At 40.2% G+C, this 26,553-nt stretch overlaps 1 protein-coding gene across 1 annotated transcript in view; it reads left to right on the top strand.

Annotated features, from left to right (window-relative positions):
• The window catches only part of sptbn5 (spectrin, beta, non-erythrocytic 5), a 65,792-nt gene that overhangs the window by 20,560 nt on the left and 18,679 nt on the right, over nt 1–26,553 (top strand). Inside the window, 32 exon segments of the mRNA XM_059352639.1 lie at nt 772–1,021; nt 2,176–2,315; nt 3,296–3,395; nt 4,343–4,513; nt 6,235–6,399; nt 7,209–7,298; nt 8,698–8,834; nt 9,511–9,697; nt 10,618–10,727; nt 10,839–10,929; nt 11,390–11,506; nt 13,391–13,548; nt 14,695–14,827; nt 14,914–15,059; nt 15,299–15,413; nt 15,896–16,006; nt 16,364–16,543; nt 17,345–17,548; nt 18,045–18,194; nt 18,262–18,366; nt 18,731–18,919; nt 20,181–20,336; nt 20,424–20,615; nt 21,520–21,615; nt 21,799–21,920; nt 21,983–22,097; nt 22,186–22,299; nt 23,812–23,933; nt 24,151–24,313; nt 24,390–24,578; nt 25,486–25,563; nt 25,645–25,817. Of these exon segments, the coding sequence (XP_059208622.1) occupies nt 772–1,021; nt 2,176–2,315; nt 3,296–3,395; nt 4,343–4,513; nt 6,235–6,399; nt 7,209–7,298; nt 8,698–8,834; nt 9,511–9,697; nt 10,618–10,727; nt 10,839–10,929; nt 11,390–11,506; nt 13,391–13,548; nt 14,695–14,827; nt 14,914–15,059; nt 15,299–15,413; nt 15,896–16,006; nt 16,364–16,543; nt 17,345–17,548; nt 18,045–18,194; nt 18,262–18,366; nt 18,731–18,919; nt 20,181–20,336; nt 20,424–20,615; nt 21,520–21,615; nt 21,799–21,920; nt 21,983–22,097; nt 22,186–22,299; nt 23,812–23,933; nt 24,151–24,313; nt 24,390–24,578; nt 25,486–25,563; nt 25,645–25,817 (4,569 nt within the window).

Below are 26,553 nucleotides of genomic sequence, written 5' to 3'. Positions count from 1 at the left end.
CCTTTTAAGGTTACCTGTATATTAGGGGTGTGCCATATCGTATCGTTCATGATTATACCGGGAACATTTTCATTTTATACACTGAGCTCAAGTTTCACTCACTAACATTATCACACATGAAGAACTTTGGGCTCATTGAATCCACAAAAGTCTCAGCTTTCTAGTCAGACCTGATTTATGCAGCTCACAGACTGTTTAGGGACCCCAGGATGCACAAAGATTCACATAAGAGGACACAATAACACATTTCACTGCAGTTCTCCTGGAACGTTACTGTGGTTGGTACCAATGGGTTAGAGGCCCCAGAATGGAGCCTTGTGGAACTCCGCATGTAGTTTTTGCTCGTTATCTTCATGAGAAAACCTGCATGGTTTCTACCCCAATCTACATTTGATTTGCATAAAGTGGGCATGTCTGTAAAGAGGAGACTTGTGGGTACAAATAGAACCCATTTTTATACAGATATCTTGAGGTCAGAGGTCAAGAAGAGTCAGCTTTCCAGTCAGACCTGATTTATGCAGCTCACAGACGTTTTAGGGACCCCAGGATGCACAAAGACTCGCATACAAGAGGACACAATCACATTTCTACACTGTATTATTGCTGACATATTGAGAGAGACAGTGACAAAACATTGTTTTGACGCGCCCGCCAGCCGTCGTCTTCAGTGGGTTAATGTTGGGAAGATAAAATAATCTGCATGAGGAGAAAGATGCATTTACAGGGGTTTAATTTCTAGATGTGTGAGTGTAAAGTAAAGTGTTTTCTCAGGTGGAAGGATATGCAGAAGTTGGGGAAGTCTCTGCTGCGGGGCTCGTCCAAAGGGAAGACGGGAGGCGTGGACGTCCAACACTCCCTGGACAAGCTGGCAGCTGATTGGTTGAAGCTGGATAACCTGTGGAGCAGCAGGAAGGAGCAGCTGGAGCAGCAGCTGGAGCTCCAGAGGCTGAACCAGGAGGGGGACCGGATCGAGGCGGCGCTGTCGGGACACGAAGCCCGACTCAGGGTCAAAGACGTCGGGGTGAGGACGCTTCACTGCCAGGGGTCCCCATTAATCACCTATTTTATATATTATATTATATATTATAGAGACAGACTGGAGTCGCTAACGTCACATTTCAAGCTACTGAAAGTATTTTACACAATACACAATATAAAGTTATTTTGCATTGTGTTACCCTTTCTCAGCAGAGTATCTGTCACAAAAAGAAAAGTTGGGTGAACTCAAAATTTCAAGGCGACAAACTTCGATAAAATTTTAAGTTGGACAATTAAACTAAATATTGTAATTTTTGTTTTTGAGTTTGCTCTGAATTCAGATTTTTGAACTTATAATTTTACATTGTAATTACTTTTAATCCTTACTTCTGCTAACTTCTGCAATGTGCTGAATTGGCACGATTGTAACGCCGCTATGAAATGTCAGCTGATGTTGCTACCACAATTTTGAGTTAGCATTGATACGCTAATGGCTACTCTTGTAGCTGTAACAAGCAGCGCCGCTAGCATCAGTTAGCAGCTAGCATCAGTTAGCCGCTAGCATCAGTTAGCCGCTAGCATAAGTTAGACACTAGCTTTTGCTAATGACCGAATTTCACCGCTTTCCCGCATTTCCCAACAAAGAAATAAGAGTTATCAGAACTATTGTCCCTTGTTGTGAACCCCAACTTAAAGATATAAGTAACAACAACTCACCAACTTGTTTTTGAGCAGACAACTGGCTTCCTTTGTTGTGCTAACTTACATTATTGCCCTACATTTCCAAGTTTTACCAACTTAAATCACCTTTTTAGGCAAAAAATACAAGTTAGCTTTTTTTGCAGTGCAGTCAGTCTAGACCCTGCCCCCACCTCTCCGTCCTCCTCTCCTTTAGCTGTTAAAGTTGTTTTAACCACACTAAAATGTGACTGTTTTGAATAACTTACTGTCGCTAAACGCATGCAGCTTTCAAAATAAGAGCACAGTGTCGACCACAGAATTTACTGGACTGAGGACTGTCACAATAAGATGCCTTAAATAAAACATACAAGAACCCTTTTTCTCCTTTGAAATAATAAAATATGCGATCATTAAGATGAGTGTATAGGATGAAATAGTGGCGTTAGAATGTGTGAGAGGCACCAAAGTGTAAACTGTAAATAGTTTACAGTGACAGTAAGAGTTTTGTCTGTGCAGGACTCGGTGGACAGCGTCCACAGTCTGCTGGGCCTGCAGGAGGAGCTGGAAGGTCTCCTGAAGCCTCTGGACCAACGAGTGGATCATTTCTCTGAACGCAGCCAGGAGCTCATCAACCAGCGACACTACGCTGCTAAACTGTAAGAAACAACCGCAACATCCAGACCAGAGCAAACATATACAGCAGTGTTCAAAATAACAGCAGTCCAATGTGACTAACCAGATTAATCAGGTTTTTAGTATATTTTTTATTGCTACATGGTAAACCATTTGAAAAAGAGCACACTTCTAACATTGTATTACAGTTTAGTTTATCCTTACATATCTTACTGTAATATAATTTTGGCGAGCACTTACCATTCTTATTTACAGGCAATTCATAGATTTCAGAAATCCTTTGTAAGAATTGCCACTAACTCTTCTTATTTAGCCCATAAACTAAACCATTATTTAAACAATTGCAACTACCTACAATTTATGAGGTCAATAAGTATCAAACAGGGTTCTTATGTATAGAGTAATTTGCCTTCCTGCATCTTTACCTAACTTTTTTCATAGTTACTTTGAATTTAATTCTCATTATCATGCACATCTTATAAGAAGAAAGAATGATTTACATATTCCTTTCTGTAGGACCTCTGTTGCCAAATTCTCATTTGTTTGTCAAGGTGCAGTGGAATGACATAAAACATCTAACAGAATCATGTTCCTCATCTTCTCTGCAGGGTTTAGGTTGAAATACTACCAAACTTGCACACAGCATGAAAAACGATGACGTAAACCAATAATTATCAACAATTACATTTGCCTGCAACTCATTTTGTCATTGATTTTTGACTAATTGTTGATTTGAAGCTTGTTTTTCCTCTTTAAAGCTCTAAATGGTCTGACCCCTCCTATATCTCAGATTCTTTAAGCCCTTATTCCCAACTGATCTAAACTCCAGCTTCCTCTCTATCTGATCCACCTTTTAGGCTCTAAACACACTTATTCTCCAGCGCTTGAGTTGTTTTTGAATGTACTTTTTAAATAAATGTGACTTGCCTTGACCTGAACTCCAGCAGCAGTAATAAAGTCTGTGTGTAATAAAGTTAGTAAGATGATTTGGTTTGTGTTGAAGCATTAAGGAGCGCAGCAGGAGCATCCAGAAGGTCAACAGGAAGCTGAAGGAGAGCAGCAAACAGAGGAGGAGCCTGCTGCTGGCTTCAAACCAATACCAGGTACTATTATCATTATTATTATTATTATATTATATTTAGTATTAGTGTTATTATCAAACCATGAGGACCGTTATTATTCACGACATTATTCACCTGAGACCTCAGTGGTGCTGATGACTCCTGGAACCTTTATTGATAAAACCTTTAAAAAAATGTTTAACCTTCTGAACCCCCCTAAAGTATGTTTTCTTTTTTCTTTTAAAAATCTGCAAAAATCCAGCATTTATCGTAGAAAGAAACTAAAATAAAGTGACGGTATTGTCAGAGTTTAAACTTTCCGATGGTACTTGAAAGGTTTCCTTTATAAAAAGTGACCAAAACTTGTGTTAAATGTTGATATTTGTGTCAGAATCTCTTTATTCTACATGTGTCATATAAAATAAAACGTTTGTACTAACCAGATCCTGTTAAAACATGAAACATTAATTATTTTTTTGGTATTTTTACGTCTTTTTTGGTAATTTTGTGTCTTTATTTGGTATTTTTATGTATTTTTTGGTGATTTTGTGTCTCTTTGTTATTTTGTGTCTTTTAGGTCATTTTTTAGGGAATGTTGTGTGTTCTTTTTGGTCTTTTGCAACTTTTTTTGGATTATTTTGTGTCTTTTTATGTCCATCACACAATCATCGACCACAACCATCACAAGATCTTTTTTGGTCTTTTAGGTCTTTTTTTTTGTAATTTTGTGTCTTTTTATGTCTTTGTTTTGTTATTTTGTGTCTTTTTTTGGTAATTTTGTGTCTTTGTAATTCTGTGGGGGTTTTTTTCAACATTTGTGACACTTGTGGGTATTTGTAAAAGTGTTGAGTTGTTCTAGCCATGATTGTGCAGATTCCACAGGGCTGCAGCACTTATAGATGGATATAGATGTTTTTTAGGGAGGAAAATGTAAAAGTCTTGCTGGCTGGGCTCCAGAGGGTTAACGGTCTCTGTGTTTGGTTCTGCAGGAGTTCCAGAGGGACGCAGACGAGCTGCTGCTGTGGATGGACGAGAAGTTTAAAGTGGCGGAGGACGAGTCGTACCGCGACCCGACCAACGTCCTGAGGAAGCTGAAGAGACACGAGGCGGCCGAGAGCGAGATGCAGGCCAACCAGGTCCGCCTGGACAGACTGCTGCAGGTAAACCACTGCACAAACCACTGCACCACACACAAACCACTGCACCACACACACAAACCACTGCTGCAGGTAAACCACTGCACCACACAGTAACCACTGCACCACACAAACCACTGCACCACACAAACCACTGCTGCAGGTAAACCACTGCACCACACAGTAACCACTGCACCACACAAACCACTGCACCACACAAACCACTGCACCACACAAACCACTGCTGCAGGTAAACCACTGCACCACACGCAAACCACTGCACCACACACAAACCACTGCACCACACACAAACCACTGCACCACACACAAACCACTGCACCACACAAACCACTGCACCACACACAAACCACTGCACCACACAAACCACTGCACCACACACAAACCACTGCACCACACAAACCACTGCACCACACACAAACCACTGCACCACACACAAACCACTGCACCACACACAAACCACTGCACCACACAGTAACCACTGCACCACACAAACCACTGCACCACACGCAAACCACTGCACCACACGCAAACCACTGCACCACACGCAAACCACTGCACCACACGCAAACCACTGCACCACACACAAACCACTGCAGCACACACAAACCACTGCAGCACACACAAACCACTGCACCACACACAAACCATTGCACCACACAAACCACTGCACCACACGCAAACCACTGCACCACGCACAAACCACTGCACCACACACAAACCACTGCACCACACACAAACCACTGCACCACACACAAACCACTGCACCACACACAAACCACTGCAGCACACGCAAACCACTGCACCACACGCAAACCACTGCACCACACGCAAACCACTGCAGCACACGCAAACCACTGCAGCACACGCAAACCACTGTAGCACACACTGCACCACTGCACCACACACAAACTACTGCACCACACAAACCACTGCACCACACAGTAACCACTGCACCACACAGTAACCACTGCACCACACGCAAACCACTGCACCACACGCAAACCACTGCACCACACGCAAACCACTGCAGCACACACAAGCCACTGCAGCACACACAAGCCACTGCAGCACACACAAGCCACTGCAGCACACACAAGCCACTGCAGCACACGCAAACCACTGCAGCACACGCAAACCACTGCACCACACACAAACCACTGCACCACACACAAACCACTGCACCACACACAAACCACTGCAGCACACACAAACCACTGCACCACACGCAAACCACTGCACCACACGCAAACCACTGCAGCACACGCAAACCACTGCAGCACACGCAAACCACTGCAGCACACGCAAACCACTGTAGCACACACTGCACCACTGCACCACACACAAACTACTGCACCACACAAACCACTGCACCACACAGTAACCACTGCACCACACAGTAACCACTGCACCACACGCAAACCACTGCACCACACGCAAACCACTGCACCACACGCAAACCACTGCACAACACGCAAACCACTGCAGCACACACAAGCCACTGCAGCACACACAAGCCACTGCAGCACACACAAGCCACTGCAGCACACACAAACCACTGCAGCACACGCAAACCACTGCAGCACACGCAAACCACTGCAACACACGCAAACCACTGCACCACACAAACCACTGCACCACACAAACCACTGCACCACACACAATCCACTGCAGCACACACAGCTCTAGTGAGGACACACAGCTCACAGGGTGTTTGTTCTCTGCAGCTCGGGGAGGAGATGCTGGCCCAGGAGCACTACAGCAGCCAGAGCATCAGCAGGAAGAAGACTCAGGTCAGCAGCAGGTGGAGGACGCTGCAGAACAAGATGGCCGACAGAGGAGACAAGCTGAGGCAGGCAGGACAGCAGGAGCAGCTGATGGAGCTGCTGCAGGTACAACAGAACAGACAGACAGAGAGTAGAGTCCTGTTTAATCTGTGATTGTCTTTGAAACTTTGAAGGGAAATAAGACAAAGATTCAGTGTAGAAATCACCTCAAAGATTTCCATTTCTCGTCAGTCGTTCCTTCTGAACTCTTTCAGTCCGTTCAGGGATTGTTGGAGGTTTTTTCTGCCTTGTCGGCACCTTCACCAAACACATAACACTAAAATTAAAATTAGGTCTGTATCGATTATTGATCTGATCTCTGTAACCACATCTATACATAAAGAAGAAATAATAGGACACTCTCAAAAATGATGGAAATTACCAGCAGTTATGACCAATTTATTATTTTCCCTGCTCTGGAGAAATACTTGATTAAATGTTTTATTAGTAATTTCGTACACGACTCGTTACTGAGAAAATATTATAAATATTATTACTGTATTCTGTTACTGCCAACACTGAAAATTACTTACCAAGTACAAACGTAAGAAAACATACAAAATAAAATAAGAATAGGTTAAATAACAAAACAGGAAAATATGTTGATAAGTTACATTAAAAAAATACAAGGGGAATAAGAGGAAAAAATAAATAATTGATCATTATTATTATATAATGATTTAAAAAAGAAAAAAAACGTAGAAATGTGTAGAAACTTATTTGGATGCTGAATACGTCAGGAGTGATTTCATGAATCATGTTAAAATGAGGTTAGTGAAGTGAAATAAACTCTTTACAGATGCAGGTGTTGCACAGCATCTTTCATCAAATGTTTCTCATTTGTAATTTCAATGTTTTTATTTCTTGTACATCAGGACGCCAAGCTGAAGATCGAGGCGATCCAGTGGATGCTGAACAACGCCGCCAAAGGTCACGACCTCCGCTCCAGCAGACAGCTGCTGAAGGTCAGACTGAAGCTGATTAAACTTCTTTATTCAGAGAAAGTGTTTCACAGGACCAGTGGTGGAAGAAGTATTCAGATCCCTTACTTAAGTAAAAGTACTGGTGCCATGTTGTGAAATTACTCCACTACAGTAAAAGTCCTGCATTCAAAACTTACTGAAGTAAAAGTACAAAAGTATCAGCATCAAAATGTACTTAAAGTACCAAAAGTAAATATACTTGTTATGCAAAATGGACCCACTCAGATTGTTTAATATATTCTAAATATATTTTTTGATTATTTTTATTGATGCATTTATGTAAACAGAATGTTACTGTTGTCAGTGTAGAGCTCATTTTAACTATTTACTTTATGTGGTTTAATTTATAAACATGCGTAATCACTTTAAATTGATCATGTTTTTATGTTAACTCTTGACCCGAAAAGTAACTAAAGCTAATTTTAATATACTGTTATGAGGTGTTTTTTTTTTTTTTTTTTAATGTCTCATCACTTTAAATGTATCATGTTTTTCTTGTTAAATCTCAACCTGAAAAGTAACTAAAGCTGTCAGCTAAATATAGTGGAGTAAAAAGTACCACATTTACCTCAAAATGTATTGGAGTAGAAGTATAAAGATACAAATGCAGAAATACTCAAGTAAAGTAAAAGTACCTAAAAATTGTACTAAAGTACAGTACTTGAGTAAATGTACTTAGTTACATTCCACCACTGCACAGGACTTTGATACAAAACCTTGGAAAATATAAATTCTATTTTTAATACCGCAGAGAAGAATTGACACATTGAGGACATAAAACTTTTTTTAATTGATTTTTATCAAACCACTTAAACATTCTTGGTGTAGAATAACACAGTTAGAATGACAGAAATCAGGAAAAGAGAAAAAAACACAAGTTGGATTTCTTTCTCTTTAAAAAAAATAAGATTAAAAAAAATAAAAAAATAAAACAGAATTTATATATAAATACTAGGACCGGGACTCGATAAAAAAATTAATCTAATTAATTAGAGGCTTTGAAATTAATTAATCAAATTAATCGCATTTTAATTGCATATAAATATTTGACCTGAGAACAGTGAGAAGTCATTTTTTTCACATGTATTTTTAGTATACCATTGAATAATGACTGAATACATAAGCTGAAGCAACAAAAATATTGTTTATTTTTGTTCAAGTCCAACAGACCAGTGACATTTTTGCCATTAAGTGTAACAATAGCATATTTATAAATATAGAACATTTCATAAATCCAGGTAGCCTATAGGTAGGTAGACCTTCTGTAAACTAGAATACTTTGGTTTTTGAAGTAAAACACAATCCACGCTAGCTAGCACGCTAGCCGCTATATGTTTAGCATTGAGCTGTAAACGCTGATGGTCGGTGTTTGTGTGAGCAGGAGCATCAGCAGCTGGAGCAGGAGGCCAAGGAGCTGGCGGAGAAGATCAACTCCATCGTCAGCAGAGCCAAACGCCTCGCCTCCACCCACTTCGACTCGCAGACCATCCTGCAGGAGACCGACACCTACCTCACCCTGTCAGTCCCCACCCAGGGAATAAAACACTCATTTCTGATTTTAAAAACTAATAAACAACAGACGGTTCACTGTCAGGAGAGACGCTCTTAGTTTCATTTCCTCCTCTGCATTTCATCACAATAAATACTTCTGTTTGATGATTTATTTTCCCAGAAATGATTGCAATATTATTGTTATTCTAAGACCAATTTATGCCGCTGATATAATGAAAATATAACAGGATTATAATGCAAGTACAGCCTTTCAAAGAGTAATGAACTTTTTTCTTTATTGCATATATTTTGGGGGTATTTTTGCCTTTAATCTACATGCAGTAAAGGGCTGCAGGGAGAATTAAACCTGCAGACAAAAAAAAGTGCAATTAAATAAAATTTAAAAAATCACAACAGCCTTAAATTAAAAAATACTTAAATAAATTAATAATAAAATAATTTGAATGAAAAATTATTAAATATTAAAAATATTAAAATTGCCTAAAATATATAAAACTATCCTCAAAAAATATCAAAATTAGCTAAAAATATTTAAAATAAATAATATTATTAGAAACACTGTGAACTTTGGAAGCTGAGGGAACTTTAGACTTCCTGGAAAATAATAAACTAACCATCGTGTCTTTATATTTATGGGACATGAACCAGATGTTGTCACTGATGTGATGATGTCTCGCTGCAGGTTCAAGTCTCTGCAGAAGCCTCTGGACCGGCGCCGCGCCCAGCTGGAGGCGGCGGTGCTGCTGTTCGGCTTTTACCACGACGTGGACTTGGAGCTCAGCTGGATCTCTGAACACGTTCCCGCCGCCGGATCCAGCGGATACGACAAGAGTCTGGCCGGAGCCATCAGCCTCATGCAGAAACACAAGGTACCAGCTGCACCGCAGTTTGTTAATTATTGTTAAAAAACTGAGAGCAAATGTTCAGTCAAAGTCAAATCTGACATGTTACAAGTAGTTTTATTGAAACTGTTTATTTAAGTAAACATAAATACTGTAGAACAGGAGTACCTTTTAAAAAATTAAAGCTCCATAAAGTGCACATTTAAATAAACAAATATCTTAAATAAAAATAGCCTATGAAATAAAATAGGCCAATGGTGGTATAGTTTGTCTGAAACTAGCTGAAAAATACAATTATATCTGTTTGGTCTGTGGCCGAGAGGTTAGGAAATCAGCTTGTTATCACAGGGGTCGCTGGTTCGAATCCCAGGACTCACGGGTCAAGAACTATTTGTCAAAAAATAGCAACAAGTTAGCACACTATGGCATGTCCAAAAATTACTACCTGAAATATAACTCATATGTCTATTTTTGTCAAAAATTGTCAAATTTTAATGTGTCTAAAAATGCTTAAAATTGGTCAATTATAGTCTGTTGAAACATATTAGAGCATATTATGGCCAGAAATTGCAGAAAAACACCATATTATGGGATGTACAAAAATGAGCCTTTCAAAAAAAAAAAAGTAAATCTTTGTCAAAAATTGTCAAATTTTAAAATGCCTAGAAATGGGTCAATTATAGTCCGTTGTTATACATATTACCGCAACATGTGGATACGACAAGAGTCTGGCTGGAGCCATCAGCCTCATGCAGAAACACAAGGTGCCAGCTGCACTGCAGTTTGTTAATTATTGTTGAAAAAACTAAACAAAGTCTTCTTTTCTACAACTGTGTAGTCCAGATAACAGAATGTGAATGTGATTATGAACTTGAGGGTGATTTATGACTTATCAAGATCAATTTTTTTTATCTTAACCTTCTATAAAACCTGATGTCTTCATGCAGGAGTTGCAGGCGGAAGTGAACGCCCACCGGAAACACCTGAGCCACGTCCTGGAGAAGGGGCGGGGCCAGGCCAAATCCAGCCAGTCAGACGGAGAGGAAGTGCTCCAGAGGTGCTGTCGTGTTTTCATCATAACATTTTTCTTTCATTTTTCATTTTTCTTTCATTACATTTCCTGTCAGACTTCCCGTTCTCCTTGATAAATGACTGTTTGCTTCTGCAGGTGCGAACACCTGAGTGCAGAGTGGGAGGAGCTGGAGGAGGCCTGCAGCAGGAGAGCAGCTCACCTGAGCAAGGCCATCACCAGAGAACAGGTGAGAGGGCTTTACACATGGATTATTATTTGTCATGTAACAGTTGGTAGAAATTGAAGAACTTTTATTTTGAAGAGGTGACTTTTATTTTGGTGACTCTCCGGTCTCCTTATGGTTAGAGGAGTCCTGTTTTGTTTTCCGGTAGAGCAACAATCCTTCTTTATTCTTGTGGCATTGCCAGTGAGTATGTTTATTTGTATTTGTATATTTGTTTAGGAGGATTTAACATGTTTTAAGGTATATTTGACTCATGCAAATGGTTAATATTGTCTGTATTATTTGTTTATTTTCAGTTTTACCTTTTCGTCATTAAAATCCTGCCAAGTACTTCAAACAGCCTGATCATTGGAGGAGATTTTTGGAGAAATGAGTTTAGCGTACTGTTTCATAACTCTGATGAGAACAGTATGTTATTATTATAATTATTATTGATATGATTATTAATGTGTCCCTCCTCCAGCTGTTGTTGGACTGCTCCGAGCTGGAGTCCCGGATGAACGAGACTCTCGCTCTGGTGAACACCGACGACTACGGCAAAGACGAGCTGGCCACGCAGAGTTTACTCACCAAACACACGGTACGAGTCCCAGAACTACAGAGGACCTCAGGTCCTTCCCTGTGGGACTCCTCCACAACTTTCATTTTTTTTCATTTTATTAATTCTTCTTTTCGAACCGAAAAAACAAAACAACATAAACTACAACAGCGTAGGCTAGATGCACATACATATTCATACACATACTCACATAGACACCATTAAACAGATGTATATAAACATATAAACATTTACACACATACTGTATATAAAGCCCCATACATATACATGCATCTGCCCCGTCTAAGTAATAAGATAGAAATAAGAACCAGTTAACTTAATATTCAATATGCATTTCCTTATATCATTTTGGTTCGAAAAAAAAGGGAGTAGGCTGAAGTATAAAATACTTATCTAGGCCTCTCCCCTGATACTCAACACTTCAAAAATAAGAAATTGTATCTCCAACTCAAACTGACCTCTGCAGATATTTATCATTTGTATTGTACCTTTTTTCTGTAGCTTTTATTTGAGTTAAATAGATAAATATATTTTATCAGTATCAGTTTTAACCGTTGTGCATCTCTTAAAAAAATGTTTTGTCATACTTTAATAAAATATAAAAGGATTTTAAAAACTAAAATTATATTATATACTAAAATTATATTATTAAATATTATAATGCATATTTTTTAGATTAAAAAAACGTCCACTTCAAAAATGTCCTTGTCCATTAAAATTGCTATTAAATACTAAATATTTATATTTTTTTCCACTTTTACTGAGTTAAATGTTTTAGGTATGTCAGTGACTTATAACTTCCAAATTTTCATTAATATTCGAAAATTTCAGCCCTTTAAATATTGGTTGCATAATGCTGCTTTTGCACAAAATGTAATTATTTTCTGTACTTAATATTTAAGGATGCTTTTTTTGCACTTCCACTTGTTACCTCAGAGGAAAAATGTCCCCTAAGAAAGCTATGAAAATATTACAAATTAAGATCATTTTCCATTTTCACTAATTAGTTATTTAAAAAAAAAAACCCCACACACAAATGTAATTATTGCCTTTATACTGAATGCTTTTTTGAGATTGTATATTTATTCATCATATTTTTATTTTTTTTTCACAACAGGAGATATGTCAATAACTATCACCTATATATTTTTTTTACAGCAGCAATAACACTTTAAAAAATGTAAAATATGTTTTTTGCGGCCAGGGCTCGACATCGATTTAATATATATAATATTTGATCCTGTAATGGGACAATAAAATGACTAAAACAGGCACAAAATGAAAAAAAGTAAAATGACCACAAAAAAAAAGGAACAAAATAGCAAAATATATATATATATATGTATATTTTATCCTGTAACGGGACCAAAAATGATGGTTTTAATGGTTTCAGTGGGATGTTTTTGACCTTAAGAGATACACAGTTTATTACAGACTTATGATAGGAACTCAGGTTAAAAAGGCACAAAATGACAAAAAATATGTAAAAATGACCCAAAACATATTTAAGATTACAAAAAAAAGACATAAAATGACTAAAACAGGCACAAAATGAAAAAAAAAGTAAAATGACCACAAAAAAAGGAACAAAATAGCAACAAAAAAAATGATATTATTATTATTGTATCTATATATCTATATATATATAGATATATAGATATATTTGATCCTGTAACGGGACCAAAAATGATGGTTTTAATGGTTTCAGTGGGATGTTTTTGACCTTAAGGGATACACAGTTTATTACAGACTTATTATAGGAACTCAGGTTAAAAAACTTCATGCCATAAACATTAACAGCCAAAATGATTTAAAAAGTTTAGGTTAAAAAGAGATGCAGAAGGGTTAAAGAACATGTGAGGTGGTCAGATGTGTATGTGACCAGTATCTGGTGACTGGCTGCAGGTGCTGGAGGGCCAGCTGGAGGTGCTGCAGGTGGAGGTGGAGGAGTTAGGAGACCAGGTGGAGCAGGCGGTGCAGAACTGGAGCCTGAAGGAGCTGAACCGGCCCTACAGCCGCCTCAGCAGCCTGAACCAGCAGCTACAGCACCAGGCTGCTCTCAGGTACAGGCTGCAAACACAGCCTTCATCATCATCATCATCATTATTAGGACCTTGGGGCAATCTCCCCAGCACTGGTCCCATCCAGCAATATCTGTAGGGACCAGTGCTGCACTACTGTTATACTGTGGATTTCTTCTTCTTCCTCTTCCGGACGCAATTTTGTCCCGCTACTAGTCCTACAACTTGAAGAGTTGCAGGACAAATTATATATCAAAACGTGCAGTTTGATCGGGATCGGTGTGCTATTACTTTTCTCAACAGAATACGAATTGAACTGGCCAAAATTTTGCATTGAAATGAATGGGACGGCCGACAAAAAATGAGTGAAAAAGAACAATAATTGGAGATTTTTAAACGTCTACTTCTCCGGCATAATTTCAGCTAGAGACTCCATTTAAACTTTAAACAGTAGACACAAGTCTTGTGTATCGGTGTATTAATCCACGTTTCGATAGGTCATATAGTTTTTTATCAATCCCTGTTCAATGACCATGATCATTTTTGGAGAAATTCTGAGATTATAATGGGTGTGTATTGCACGGAATGTTCATGTCAGAGTGTGTGAAATCATCGCCAGAGTGTAGAGGGAGAGAAGAAACTGTCAAAAAATAAATTTTAAAACTGCGCTTCAGGCCGCAAATTCCACTCTACAGAAATAATTTATACATAGAAACGTAGGAAAATTAGTCTTCTCCCTCACAATCCTCTGGTAAAGCTGTCAGAGTTATAGTTTGGGCGTAGGACGCACAGATGATCCACCAACACCACCAACAGCCTCATTGGCTCCCATATTAAAAACACAGGAAGATTTCTGAAAAAGGGAGATGGAACAGTTTTTTTAGATCGCTCTAACAAAGCTATTATTTCATTTTTCTTTAAAAAAAACATATGTAGACGTTCAGGAAGAACTCAGGACGCTCATAGTGACGGCTCAAAGCTTTAAATTCTGCTCAAAAGAAGGCACAAAAAAGATGTAAACATGACCAAAAAAAGACTTAAAATGACCCAAAAAAGCTAGAAATTGAGATATTTCTGTCCAAAATAAAGCGATTGCAGTAACCGGATCCTGTTAAAAGATTAAATTCTGCTCCTTGGTGATACAATAACTAACTTTCTGTTTCTGTGACCTGCCGTCTCTCCCTCCAGGGGTCAGAGGTTACAGGAAGTCCTCCATCTCCACGAGTTCAGTCGAGAGACGTCGGAGCTGGAGGACTGGATGAACCAGCAGAGACAGACCGCCGAGTCCCAGGACCTCGGCAACGACTACCAACACGTTCAGGTTGTTAACGGGAGAGTTCTCACTGTGATGATGGTAACGGTCGCTGTGAAGTCAAGAGTTTCTCTTTTCTGTGTCGGATGTTTCAGTTGCTTCGTGGGAAGTTTGAAGGTTTCCTGAAGCAGCTGGAGGTCGGAGAGGAGCGACTGAAGAGCTGCAGAGAGCTGGCTGCCCGACTCATCCACAAGAAACATCCACAGAGCTCTGCAGCCCGAGAGACGCTGCAGCAGCTCAGGTACACAGTCAATGTTAGCACAATGACAAAAAGAGATGTGTAAAGATTAAAAAAGGTGGAAAATTACCCCAAAAAACCCACAAAATGACAAAAGAAAAGGCACTAAATGACAAAAAAATATGTAAAATGACCAATAAAAGCCGTAAAATTACCCAAAAAAGGCACAAAATGACAAGAGTCAGACCCGAAGATGCAACTTTCTGTTTTATTTTTCTGTTAATTGTGACATTTTCCTGCAGTGCATGCTGGGAGGATTTAAAGGGCGTGGCCAGGGAGCGCCAGGATCAGCTGCAGAACGCCGAAGAGAGTCACCGCTTCTACAAAGAGCTGACGGACGCTCTGAGCCTCATCAGGGTACACACACACACACACACACACACACACACACACACACAGACACAGAGACACACACACACACACACAGACACAGACACACACACACACACACAGAGAAACACACACAGAGACACACAGACACACAGAGACACACACACACACACAGACACACAGAGACACACACACACACACACACACACAGAGACACACACACACACACACACACAGAGACACACACACACACAGAGACACAGACACACACACACACACACACAGACAGACACACACACAGACACACACAGACACACACAGAAACACACACAGAAACACACACAGAGACACACAGAGACACACACACACACAGACACACAGAGACACACACACACACACACACAGACACACACACACACAGACACACACACAGACACAGACACACACAGAAACACACACACACACACACACACACACACACACTGCTGAATCAGTTCTTCTCTCTGTAGGAGCGACAGAAGAGCATCCCAGACGACGTGGCGAAGGATTTGCGAGGAGTGATGTCACAGTTGAAAAGACACGAAGCTCTCCTGTATGAGCTGGCTGCCACAGAGGCTCAGGTAGACACCGTTTAACTTCATTACCTTGTTTTTAAGACATTTCTTATTTTTAGGAAATGCCCAAAATACTCTCTTTATTGTAGAAAGCTTCTGTGGGGAAAACAGGGAGTACAATCATGCATGTGTGGAGTTCCACAGGGCTCAGTCCTTGGATGTCCCTGTTATTTAAATTATTTACTATAGAGTCTTTCCTTATAGTTCTTAATTTCTATATTTCTTTTTTTACTTCTTGTTGATACTGCTTGTCATCCATTTCTTGTTATTTTATTCAATTTTTGATATTCACTTTTGCTATTCTAAGACTGAAATTTTGTGTGTGTGTGTGTGTGTGTGTGTGTGTGTGTGTGTGTGTTCTAGCTTCAGGAGCAGCTGGACCAGGCTGACTCCATCCTGGACCTCTGTACTCCTCGGCTGAAGCTCGGCCTGCAGGAGGTGCAGCAGGAGGTGGTGGAGCGGTGGGAGGAGCTCCGGCTCCACGCTGAGCAGAGGGAGGAGGAGCTGAAAGTGGCGTGCCAGAGATACCTGTTCCTGAACACGGTGAGGACGGACAGATGCTGATTCAGCACCAGTGATCCCTGGTGCTGCTCGGCTCTCACCCATAGACTGTATTAAATGCTCTCACCCATAGACTGTATTAAATGCTCTCACCCATAGACTGTATTAAATGCTCTCACCCATAGACTATTAAATGCTCTCACCCATAGACTGTTTTAAATGCTCTCACCCATAGACTGTATTAAATGCTCTCACCCATAGACTGTATTAAATGCTCTCACCCATAGACTGTATTAGATGCTCTCACCCATAGACTATTAAATGCTCTCACCCATAGACTGTATTAGATGCTCTCACCCATAGACTGTATTAAATGCTCTCACCCATAGACTGTATTAAATGCTCTCACCCATAGACTGTATTAAATGATCTCACCCATAGACTGTATTAAATGCTATCACCCACAGACTGTATTAAATGCTCTCACCCATAGACTGTATTAAATGCTCTCACCCATAGACTCTATTAAATGCTCTCACCCATAGACTGTATTAAATGCTCTCACCCATAGACAGTATTAAATGCTCTCACCCATAGACTGTATTACATGCTCTCACCCACAGACTGTATTAAATGCTCTCACCCATAGACTGTATTAAATGCTCTCACCCATAGACTGTATTAAATGCTCTCACCCATAGACTGTATTAAATGCTCTCACCCATAGACTGTATTAAACGCTCTCACCCATAGACTGTATTAAATGCTCTCGCCCATAGACTGTATTAAATGCTCTCACCCATAGACTGTATTAAATGCTCTCACCTCTCTGTGTCTCTGCAGGCCCAGGACTACTTCCTGTGGTGCAGCCAGCTGATCGGAGCGATGGCCGCCGAGGAGAGCATCAGCGACGTGGCCACCGCCGACCTGCAGCTGGCGCAGCACCAGCAGCTGTGGGCCGAGATCGAGGCCCGGCAGGAGACGTACCAACAGGCCCTGGACATGGGGGAGGAGCTGCAGGAGCAGGACCCCACCAACAGGAAGGAGGTGAACATCCAGCCTCCATCAGGAGAGATTTACTGCTGCTAGAAACCCTGAAAACCTCTCTACAGGGGGAGGCAGCAGGTCAACAGCAGATAGAAGTGGTGTTCATCATCTGAAAGCTGGAACCTGAAGATTAAAATGTAACATTAGCCAAAACAAGATGGAAAATGACTAAAACATATGTAAAATTACCCAAAAAAACAGGCACAAAATGACCAAAAAAAGATTTAAAATGATAAAAAAAAAAGACCTAAAATTTCACAAAATAAAAGATGTAAAATCAACAAAGATGTGCACAAAATGACAAATGAAGTAAAAGTACTTAAAATGACCAAGTAATTAAACATTAAATAATAATAATTTTTAAAAGCTATACTACATTTACAGCAACAATATAAAGTAGTGTTAGTAAATAGAGCTCTGCACCAATAGAAATGATTGAATAATGAAGTGTATCAGTAGATCAGTGTGGTGCTCCAGCTGTCCGTGTCTCCTCCAGGTGATGGAGAAGCTGCAGGCCCTGCAGGAGCAGCGGGAGCGTCTGCAGCAGCAGTGGAACCAGAAGCAGCGCTGGCTGCAGAGCGTCCACCTGGAGCAGGTCTTCTACCGGGACGTGAGCAGCGTGGACAAGACGTCCAGCTCTCAGGAGGTAAACGCTCGTCTTTATGTCCTCTGGAGGACGCTCAGTGTCTCACCGCTGCTTCCTTCCTGCACAGATCCTGCTGCAGAACAGCTCTCTGGGACAGACGGTGGACGAGACGGAGGGTCTGATGAAACGTCACGAAGCGTTTGAGAAGCTGCTCAGCTCGCAGGAGGACAAGGTCTGCTCTTCTTCTGTGGTTTACACCTGATCTCACATTCATTTGTCCCCAGAGTCACAGGGAATGAGGCTTCATACGCTGAAAGCAACTCTGATAAATAAAACTAAGAGCTTTATAAACCAATAAAAAACCTTAAAATCAAGCAAACAGGCAGCCAGAGCCTGAAGAGACTTTAGATCTGGTGTGATGTCTCTCCTCCCAGCTGAGTTCTGCAGTAATTGTAAATAAGAAATATTATTTTTCTGTAAATTAAAACCATCACAGTGGTGGATCCTGCAGGTGGTAATGTGGTCCACGTTGAGCCTTTAGAGGAGCGATCATGATCTAGACCTCTGATGTTCTCTGACTCGTCCCTGTTGCTCAGCTGTCCTCGCTGAAGGATCTGGCCGAGCGTCTGCAGAAGCAGCTGAGCAGAGAAAAGAGAGGACGCGTTCAAACCAAACTCAAGGCCCTCCTCCTGCGACGGGAGAGGATCAAGGAGCTGTCCGTCAAACGCCGGCAGGAGCTGGAGCTCTCCAGGAGGCTGTGTGTGTTCAACAGAGACCTGGCTGAGGTAACTTTTAACTTCTACTTCCTTTTTATTGTCCTCGTTCATCAATAAAAGGAACAAAGGGTGATATTATTATGCACACACCAAAGGTTTAGGTTTCATTTCCCCAAAGAGATCACACACTTCATATCCTGCACTCTCTATCATTTTTATGCTCTAATTTATGCCTTTTGGATCAATATGTGGTAAAAATATCTTAATTAATGAAAAGGAAAGTACGGTGGCCTGGAAGTGCAAAACACTTTTACAAAATGTGAAACACTTTTACATTTCAAAAACCAAATTTACAAGTCCCGAAACACTTTTACAAGTGGTGAAAAACTTTTTAAAAATTTTGAAATGTAAATTTGTTTTTTGAAATGTATATTTGTTTTGTCAATTGTAAAAGTGTTTCACCACTTGTAAAAGTGTTTCACCACTTGTAAAAGTGTTTTGCCACTTGTAAATTTGTTTTCAGTGTTTGTAAAAGTGTTGTGTTAATGTATTTTTTTTAATGATATGTAAAACTGTTTTCTCAAATGTAAATTTGTCTCAAGCTTTGTAAAAGTGTTTCACATTTTGTAAAAGTGTTTTGCACTTCCAGGCCACCGTAGGAAAGAGATAATTCAGGTCCCGGGTGACTGAAAATATAAATCGGAGTCGGATATTCTGTATTGCTTTCAAATGCCTTTATTTTGATCTGTTTTTGGGAAGTAACTAGGTCTTTAAATGATTCCCTCTGACTTTAATATCCCCTATGTGTTTCAGCAAGATAATAATAATAGAGGAAGAAAAGCAACACTGTTTGGGAGTTTCATTTTTAATCTGTCCATGTTTTTGTTCTGATAAGTAAATCAGTTTTTTATTTCCACAGTCTTCGCTACTATTTTGGGTCCATTTCTTCAAGTTGTTCTTCCATCTGTGTTTTTTGCAATCTCAGTTTTTCAAATTATGCAGATTTCCTTGACAAAGTTCTGCTTTACCCCATTGCTTCATGATAGTTATTTTTTTACCAGATACCAAAAATAGTTGAACCAAATATGTCACTTGTAAATTTTCTTTAGTTGAATCAAAAAGGTATATCATATCCTATATCTTTTGCAGAGATTTGTTCTGAGAAGGTTCCTCCTTCTCTTTTCTAGAAAGCCTGTCTGTCTGTTTCAAGTGATTACCTGTGTGTGTGTGTGTGTGTGTGTGTGTGTGTGTGTGTGTGTGTGTGTGTGTGTGTGTGTGTGTGTGTGTGTGTGTGTGTGTGTGTGTGTGTGTGTGTGTGTGTGTGTGTCAGGCTGAGGAGTGGGTATCTGAGCGGATGCAGAAGATGACGGAGGACAGTAAAGCAGACCTCAGCAACCTGCAGGCCAAGATGAAGCTTCTGCAGAAGCATCAGGTGTTTGAGGCGGAGATCCTGGCCCACAAAGAGATCATCGGCTCCGTGCTGCTGGTGAGACCACACATTGTCTTTGACAGCATCTTTTTAGATATTTAAACAATAAATAAACATCTGAAACTTGTTGTTTTATGCCTCGAGGCTGGAGAGGAGATGGTCTCCCTTCGACATCCGCGCTCCAAGGAGGTGAAGAAGAGTGCAGCCGCCCTGCAGCTCCACTGGGAGGAGCTGAAGAAGGCCCTCGCCACCAGAGGGAAAGCTCTGGAAGACAACAGAGACTTCCTGGAGTACCTGCAGAAGGTAGAAGAGGTGGAGGCCTGGATCAGACACAAGGTAGGACACTGATGGAGAGAGGGCATGTGTGTTTGCAGTGTGTTTGCAGCATGTTTGCAGCGTGTTTGCAGCATGTTTGCAGCATGTTTGCAGCGTGTTTGCAGTATGTTTGCAGCGTGTTTGAAGCATATTTTCAGGGTGTTTACAGCATGTTTACAGCATGTTTGCAGCATGTTTGCAGCGTGTTTGCAGTATGTTTGCAGCGTGTTTGAAGCATATTTTCAGGGTGTTTACAGCATGTTTGCAGCGTGTTTGCAGCATATTTTCAGGGTGTTTACAGCGTGTTTGCAGTGTGTTTGCAGTGTGTTTGCAGCATATTTTCAGGGTGTTTGCAGCGTGTTTGCAGGGTGTTTACAGTGTGTTTGCAGTGTGTTTGCAGCAGGTTTGCAGTGTGTTTGCAGCATATTTTCAGGGTGTGGGCAGCGTGTTTGCAGGGTGTTTGCAGCATGTTTGCAGCATGTTTGCAGGGTGTTTGCAGCGTGTTTGCAGCGTGTTTGCAGCGTGTTTGCAGCATATTTTCAGGGTGTTTACAGCATGTTTGCAGCGTGTTTGCAGCATATTTTCAGGGTGTTTACAGCGTGTTTGCAGTGTGTTTGCAGTGTGTTTGCAGCATATTTTCAGGGTGTTTGCAGCGTGTTTGCAGGGTGTTTACAGTGTGTTTGCAGTGTGTGTGCAGGGTGTTTGCAGCGTGTTTGCAGCGTGTGTGCAGTGTGTTTGCAGGGTGTTTGCAGGGTGTTTACAGCATGTTTGCAGCGTGTTTGCAGGGTGTTTGCAGCGTGTGTGCAGTGTGTTTGCAGCGTTTGCAGCGTGTTTGCAGCGTTTTTGCAGGATGTTTGCAGTGTGTTTGCAGCGTGTTTGCAGCATGCTTGCCGCCTGTAACGTCTGCCTCTGACCTGTGTTGCAGGAGGTGATGATTAACGTTGGAGATGTTGGAAAGGATTACGAACATGGAGTTCAGCTCCTGAAGAAACTCGGCGAGTTCAGAGGAACTGGAGACGGGGTGAGAAAATGTCAAATCACAGAAATCTGTCTGTGCTAAACAATGTTTGAGAAATGACATAGTTGTGTCCAGAATGAAAATCTATCCTGTAGAATACTACAGAAGGATACAGTAGAAGATACAGCTCATACTTTATGCAAATATACAGATTAAATATGCTGATGTTTTGTATTTAACCTGCAGGAGGTGACGGTGGATGACGCTCACATCACAGCCATCAACAGACTGGCAGGCAGGCTGGAGAAGAGGCAGAGCGCTGACGAGCTGCTTACAGTCAGACAGAGGCGACAGCAGCTCAACGACAGGTAACACTCACACTTCAACTCACCTCTTCTCAACTTTGCACTAAACATCTCGTCTCTTCCAGGTGGAGCAAGTTTCACGGCGATCTGAACAACTACAAGAAGAAGCTGGAGAGGGCGCTGGTGGTGCACGGCCTCATCAGAGAGCTGGAGGAGGTCAGAGACAGGGCCAATGAGAAGGTCAGTGATCTGCTGCTGCATTTAAAAACAAATTACGCGTCAGATCACCTGCTGAGACTTTATTAAAGTCCGTCCTCTGTCTCTGCAGATGCTCCTGCTGCAGAGCCAGGACTGTGGGTTTGATGTGGACAGTGTGGAGAACCTGATCAGACGCCACGAGGAAACAGAGCGAGAGGCCGGCATCATCCAGGAGAGGTCAAAGGTCAGTATGAGTCCTCGCTTCAACATGTTTTTAATTAGCCTCTCTGAGACTAAACCTCAAAGATTTATAGACCTGCAGCATTATTTTTGCCATTTTGTTCAGGCACATCCAATTTTAAGGTAAATGAAGATGTCATGTTCATAATAATGATCACTGATTTTGTTGGCTTTTGGCTCAGTGGAAGCATGGAAATAAGTCAAATAAAAGAGGTCCAATGATTGAGCCTTGTGGAACTCCATGCATACATGATAGTCCTATTAAATGCATAGTTGGTGGAGAATGATGGTGGTTCCAGCAGGAAGTCATATCTCCAAACTTGTCGGTTTTAAAGGATTGGCAACACCTTAGGATTGTGTTTTACTTATTTATTTATTAAATTAGTCTGAGCCAAGCTTTTAACCTCAAACACATACAAATTAATGTTGAGCTGAAAAAGCATAAAGTATGAAATTATGTTCGTAATAGAGTCACATGTCGACAAGATTTTTTGTGATGAGGTGAAGAAAGAAAACATTTAGTGTGGAGTTCCCCTTTAACTACTTTAGACGCTGGAGTTTGCAGGCCTGTAACTTTACTGTTTGGTCCATTGATTGGCTTACTGGCTCCTTTTAGGTTTCTAGAAAAAAGCACCTGAAGAACAGTTGGTGGGGTTAACCAAAGGATGTTCAGGCATATCCAGTTGGTCATTTTGTCAGTATACTTGCAGAAAGACACTTAAGGGCACTGTAGTCACATGGCCACAGATCAAGATAAATTAAGGTGTCATCTGTATAATAATGATCACTGATTCTGTTGGTTTTTGCCTCAGTGGAAGCATGTAAAAAAGCCAAATAAAAGAGATCCAAGGATTGAGCCTTGTGTAACTCCATGCATACATGATTGTACTCTTAAATGCATAGTTGGTTGCGAATGCAGATGTTCCAGCAGGAAGTCATATTTGCAAACTTGACGGTTTTAAACGATGATTGGAGACACTAGAGATGGGCCAGGAAGTTTGGCTGAACCACACTTTTTATCCAAACAAACACGTACAAATTAATGTATACAAAGTATGACTATTTGTTGTAAAACCAGCTTGTATTAATGTCACGTGTCAACAAGATTCTTTGTGATGATGTGGGAAAAAAACCCATTTTGTTTGGAGTTCCCACTGGAGTTTGCAGGCCTGTAGCTTTACTGTTTGGCTCCTTTTAGGTTTCTCGAGAAAGCACCTGAAGATCTTCTAGTTTTTGTTTTTCAAACAAGATCAGATCAGGCAACACCAATCATACTTTTTTTTTCAGAGAGACAGTAGTCACATTGTCACAGAGCAAGGTAAAATTAGGTGTCATCTGCATAATAATTATCAAACAATGTTTGTTTTTGGCTCAGTGGAAGCACGGAAATAAGCCAATAAAAGAGGTCTAAGGATTGAGCCTTGTGGAACTCCATGCATACATGATCTCAAATGCATAGTTGTTAGAATAAAAGTAGAATATAAAGGTCATTACATTATAAAATGTCTTCACTCAGGCTCTGGAGAAGGAGGTATCACACCACCTGAAGGCTCGATCAGTCATGAGTGACAAGCTGAAGAACAAACAGAAGGAGGTCCAGAAAGCTCTGAAGACTCTGGACAAGGAGGTGAAACTCAGGTAAAGGAGGCTTTAGTTTTAATAGCAGTAGATTAGGTTAAGTTAACTTGAATTATTGTCAATAAAAGTTAGCTGATATTTATATTCAGTGCAAGATCACAATTGTTTCACATTCATCATGCAGCATAATTAAACCCTTTAAATCATGGTTTTGATATAAAACTAATAATGGTTGAGCCCACTGAATGTGGATTCATGTGAGCTGCTGTTTGTTCAGGAGGGAGAAGCTGCAGGAGGCTCACCAGTTGCTGCTCTTCAAAGCCAACCAGCACCTCCTGCTGGAGTGGAGCGTCAAACAGAGCGGCGAGATGGCGGAGAAAGGTCTCCCCAAGACCCGAGCCGAGGCTGAGCGGCTCCTGGTGGAGCATCAGGACTGGAAGGTGAGTCTCGTCTCCGCCTGGAACTCGCTGCGATGTAACCGTGGCAACTCTGTTACCGTGACAACTCTGTTTCCAGACGGAGATCGACGCCCGCGCCGAGCGCACCGACTCCGTCCGGGACTTCGGCCTGGGTCTGATCCGGTCAGGTCACAGTTCGAAGGCAGAGATCCAGAAGGCCCTGAACCAGCTGGAGGAAGCCAAATCTGGACTGGACCGAGCCTGGCAGAACCGCAGCACGACCCTGGAGCAGGCCCGGACCCTGCAGGTCAGCACCAACCCCAACCTGATCTCAGGAGACTTTTATTCTATTATTAGAATACTTTCTAATTTCTTTTTTATTATTCAAATGTTATTATTTCAGGAGACTTTTATTTCATAATTCAGATGATATTATTTCAGGAGACTTTTATTTTGTTGTTCAAATTGTATTAATTCAGAAGACTTTTATTTTATAATTCAAATGTTATTACTTTAGGAGACTTTTATTTTATTATTCAAATTTTATTATTCCAGGAGACTTTTATTTCACAATTCAAATTTTATTATTTCAGGAGACCTTTGTTTTATTATTCAAATGTTAGTATTTCAGGACTTCTTTTTTATTATTCAAATGTTATTATTTATTTTATTTTAAAATTCAAATTTTATTATTTCAGGAGACTGTATTCCATAATGAAATTAAATGAGTCGTCTCATGAAAACTTTTTTTTAACTAAGTTGACATATTTATATCTATATATAGAGGGCTTAAAATAAAAATGCCACATTTATTTTTCTATATTTATAAAAATACAACTTCACCTTAGTGTCAAAGACATTTTTTTGTAATTTTGTGACTTTTTAAAATTATTTTGTATCGTTTTTTGTAATTGTGTGTCTTTTTTGATAAATTTATGTCTTTTTTGGTAATTATGTGTCTTTTTTAAAATATATATATATATATATATTTTTTTTTTACAACATTTGTGACACTACATAAATTAGATTTTATTCTGATAAAAATCTTTCTGATTTCTGTCATTCTAACTGTGTTTTTCTGCACAGAGACATGTTTGAATTGTTCCATAGAGCTGCAGGACTTGTAGATGATATATATTGTAGTGAAACACAAGAGGAGCATGTAGAAGGAGCAGCTTGTTGGGGTTCAGTGCTAACGGCTGTTTCTCCTGCAGGTGTTCCTCTCCTCTGTGGAGCAGTGTGACAGCTGGCTCACCAACAAGGAGGCCTTCCTGTCCAACCAGGACCTGGGGGTAAGAACCTCCTGCTCACCTGTCTGAGGTGGAGAACCATAAAGAACAGCTCAGCATCTTGTTCTCCTCCTGTGTGCTCAGAGCTCGGTGACGGAGGTGCAGGCTCTGCAGAGGCAGCAGGCTCAGTTTGAGGAGGTGCTGGAGGCGCAGGAGGAGCAGCTGCACCAGGTGGACCGACTGGCCCAGAACATGATCCAACAGAACCACTACGACTCAGACGAGATCAGAGCCAAGAGCAGGACGCTCACAACCAGGTGACATCATCATCCTCATCATCATTATCATTATCATCATCATCATCATCATTATTATCATCATCATTATTATCATCATCATTATTATCATCATCATTATCATTATCATCATCATCATCATTATTATCATCATCATTATTATTATCATCATCATTATTATCATCATCATTATTATCATTATCATTATCATCATCATTATTATCATCATCATCATCATTATTATCATCATCATCATCATCATCATCATTATTATCATCATCATTATTATCATCATCATTATTATCAATATCATCATTATCATTATCATCATCATTATTATCATCATCATTATCATCATCATTATCATCATTATTATCATCATCATTATCATCATCATCATCATTATTATCATCATTATCATCATCATCATTATTATCATCATCATCATCATCATCATTATCATCATCATCATCATTATTATCATCATTATCATCATCATCATCATTATTATCATCATTATCATCATCATTATCATCATCATCATTATCATCATCATTATTATCATCATCATCATCATCATCATCATTATTATCATCATTATTATCATCGTTATCATCATCATCATTATCATCATCATCATTACTATCATCATTATCATCATCATCATCATTATTATCATCATTATCATCATCATCATCATTATCATCATCATTATTATCATCGTTATCATCATCATCATTATCATCATCATCATTAC

Source organism: Centropristis striata, chromosome 16 (genome assembly GCF_030273125.1).
Source record: "Centropristis striata isolate RG_2023a ecotype Rhode Island chromosome 16, C.striata_1.0, whole genome shotgun sequence".
NCBI lineage: Eukaryota > Metazoa > Chordata > Actinopteri > Perciformes > Serranidae > Centropristis > Centropristis striata.
Note: the sequence above shows the minus strand (reverse complement) of the source record. Positions and strands in the feature narration are given on the sequence as shown.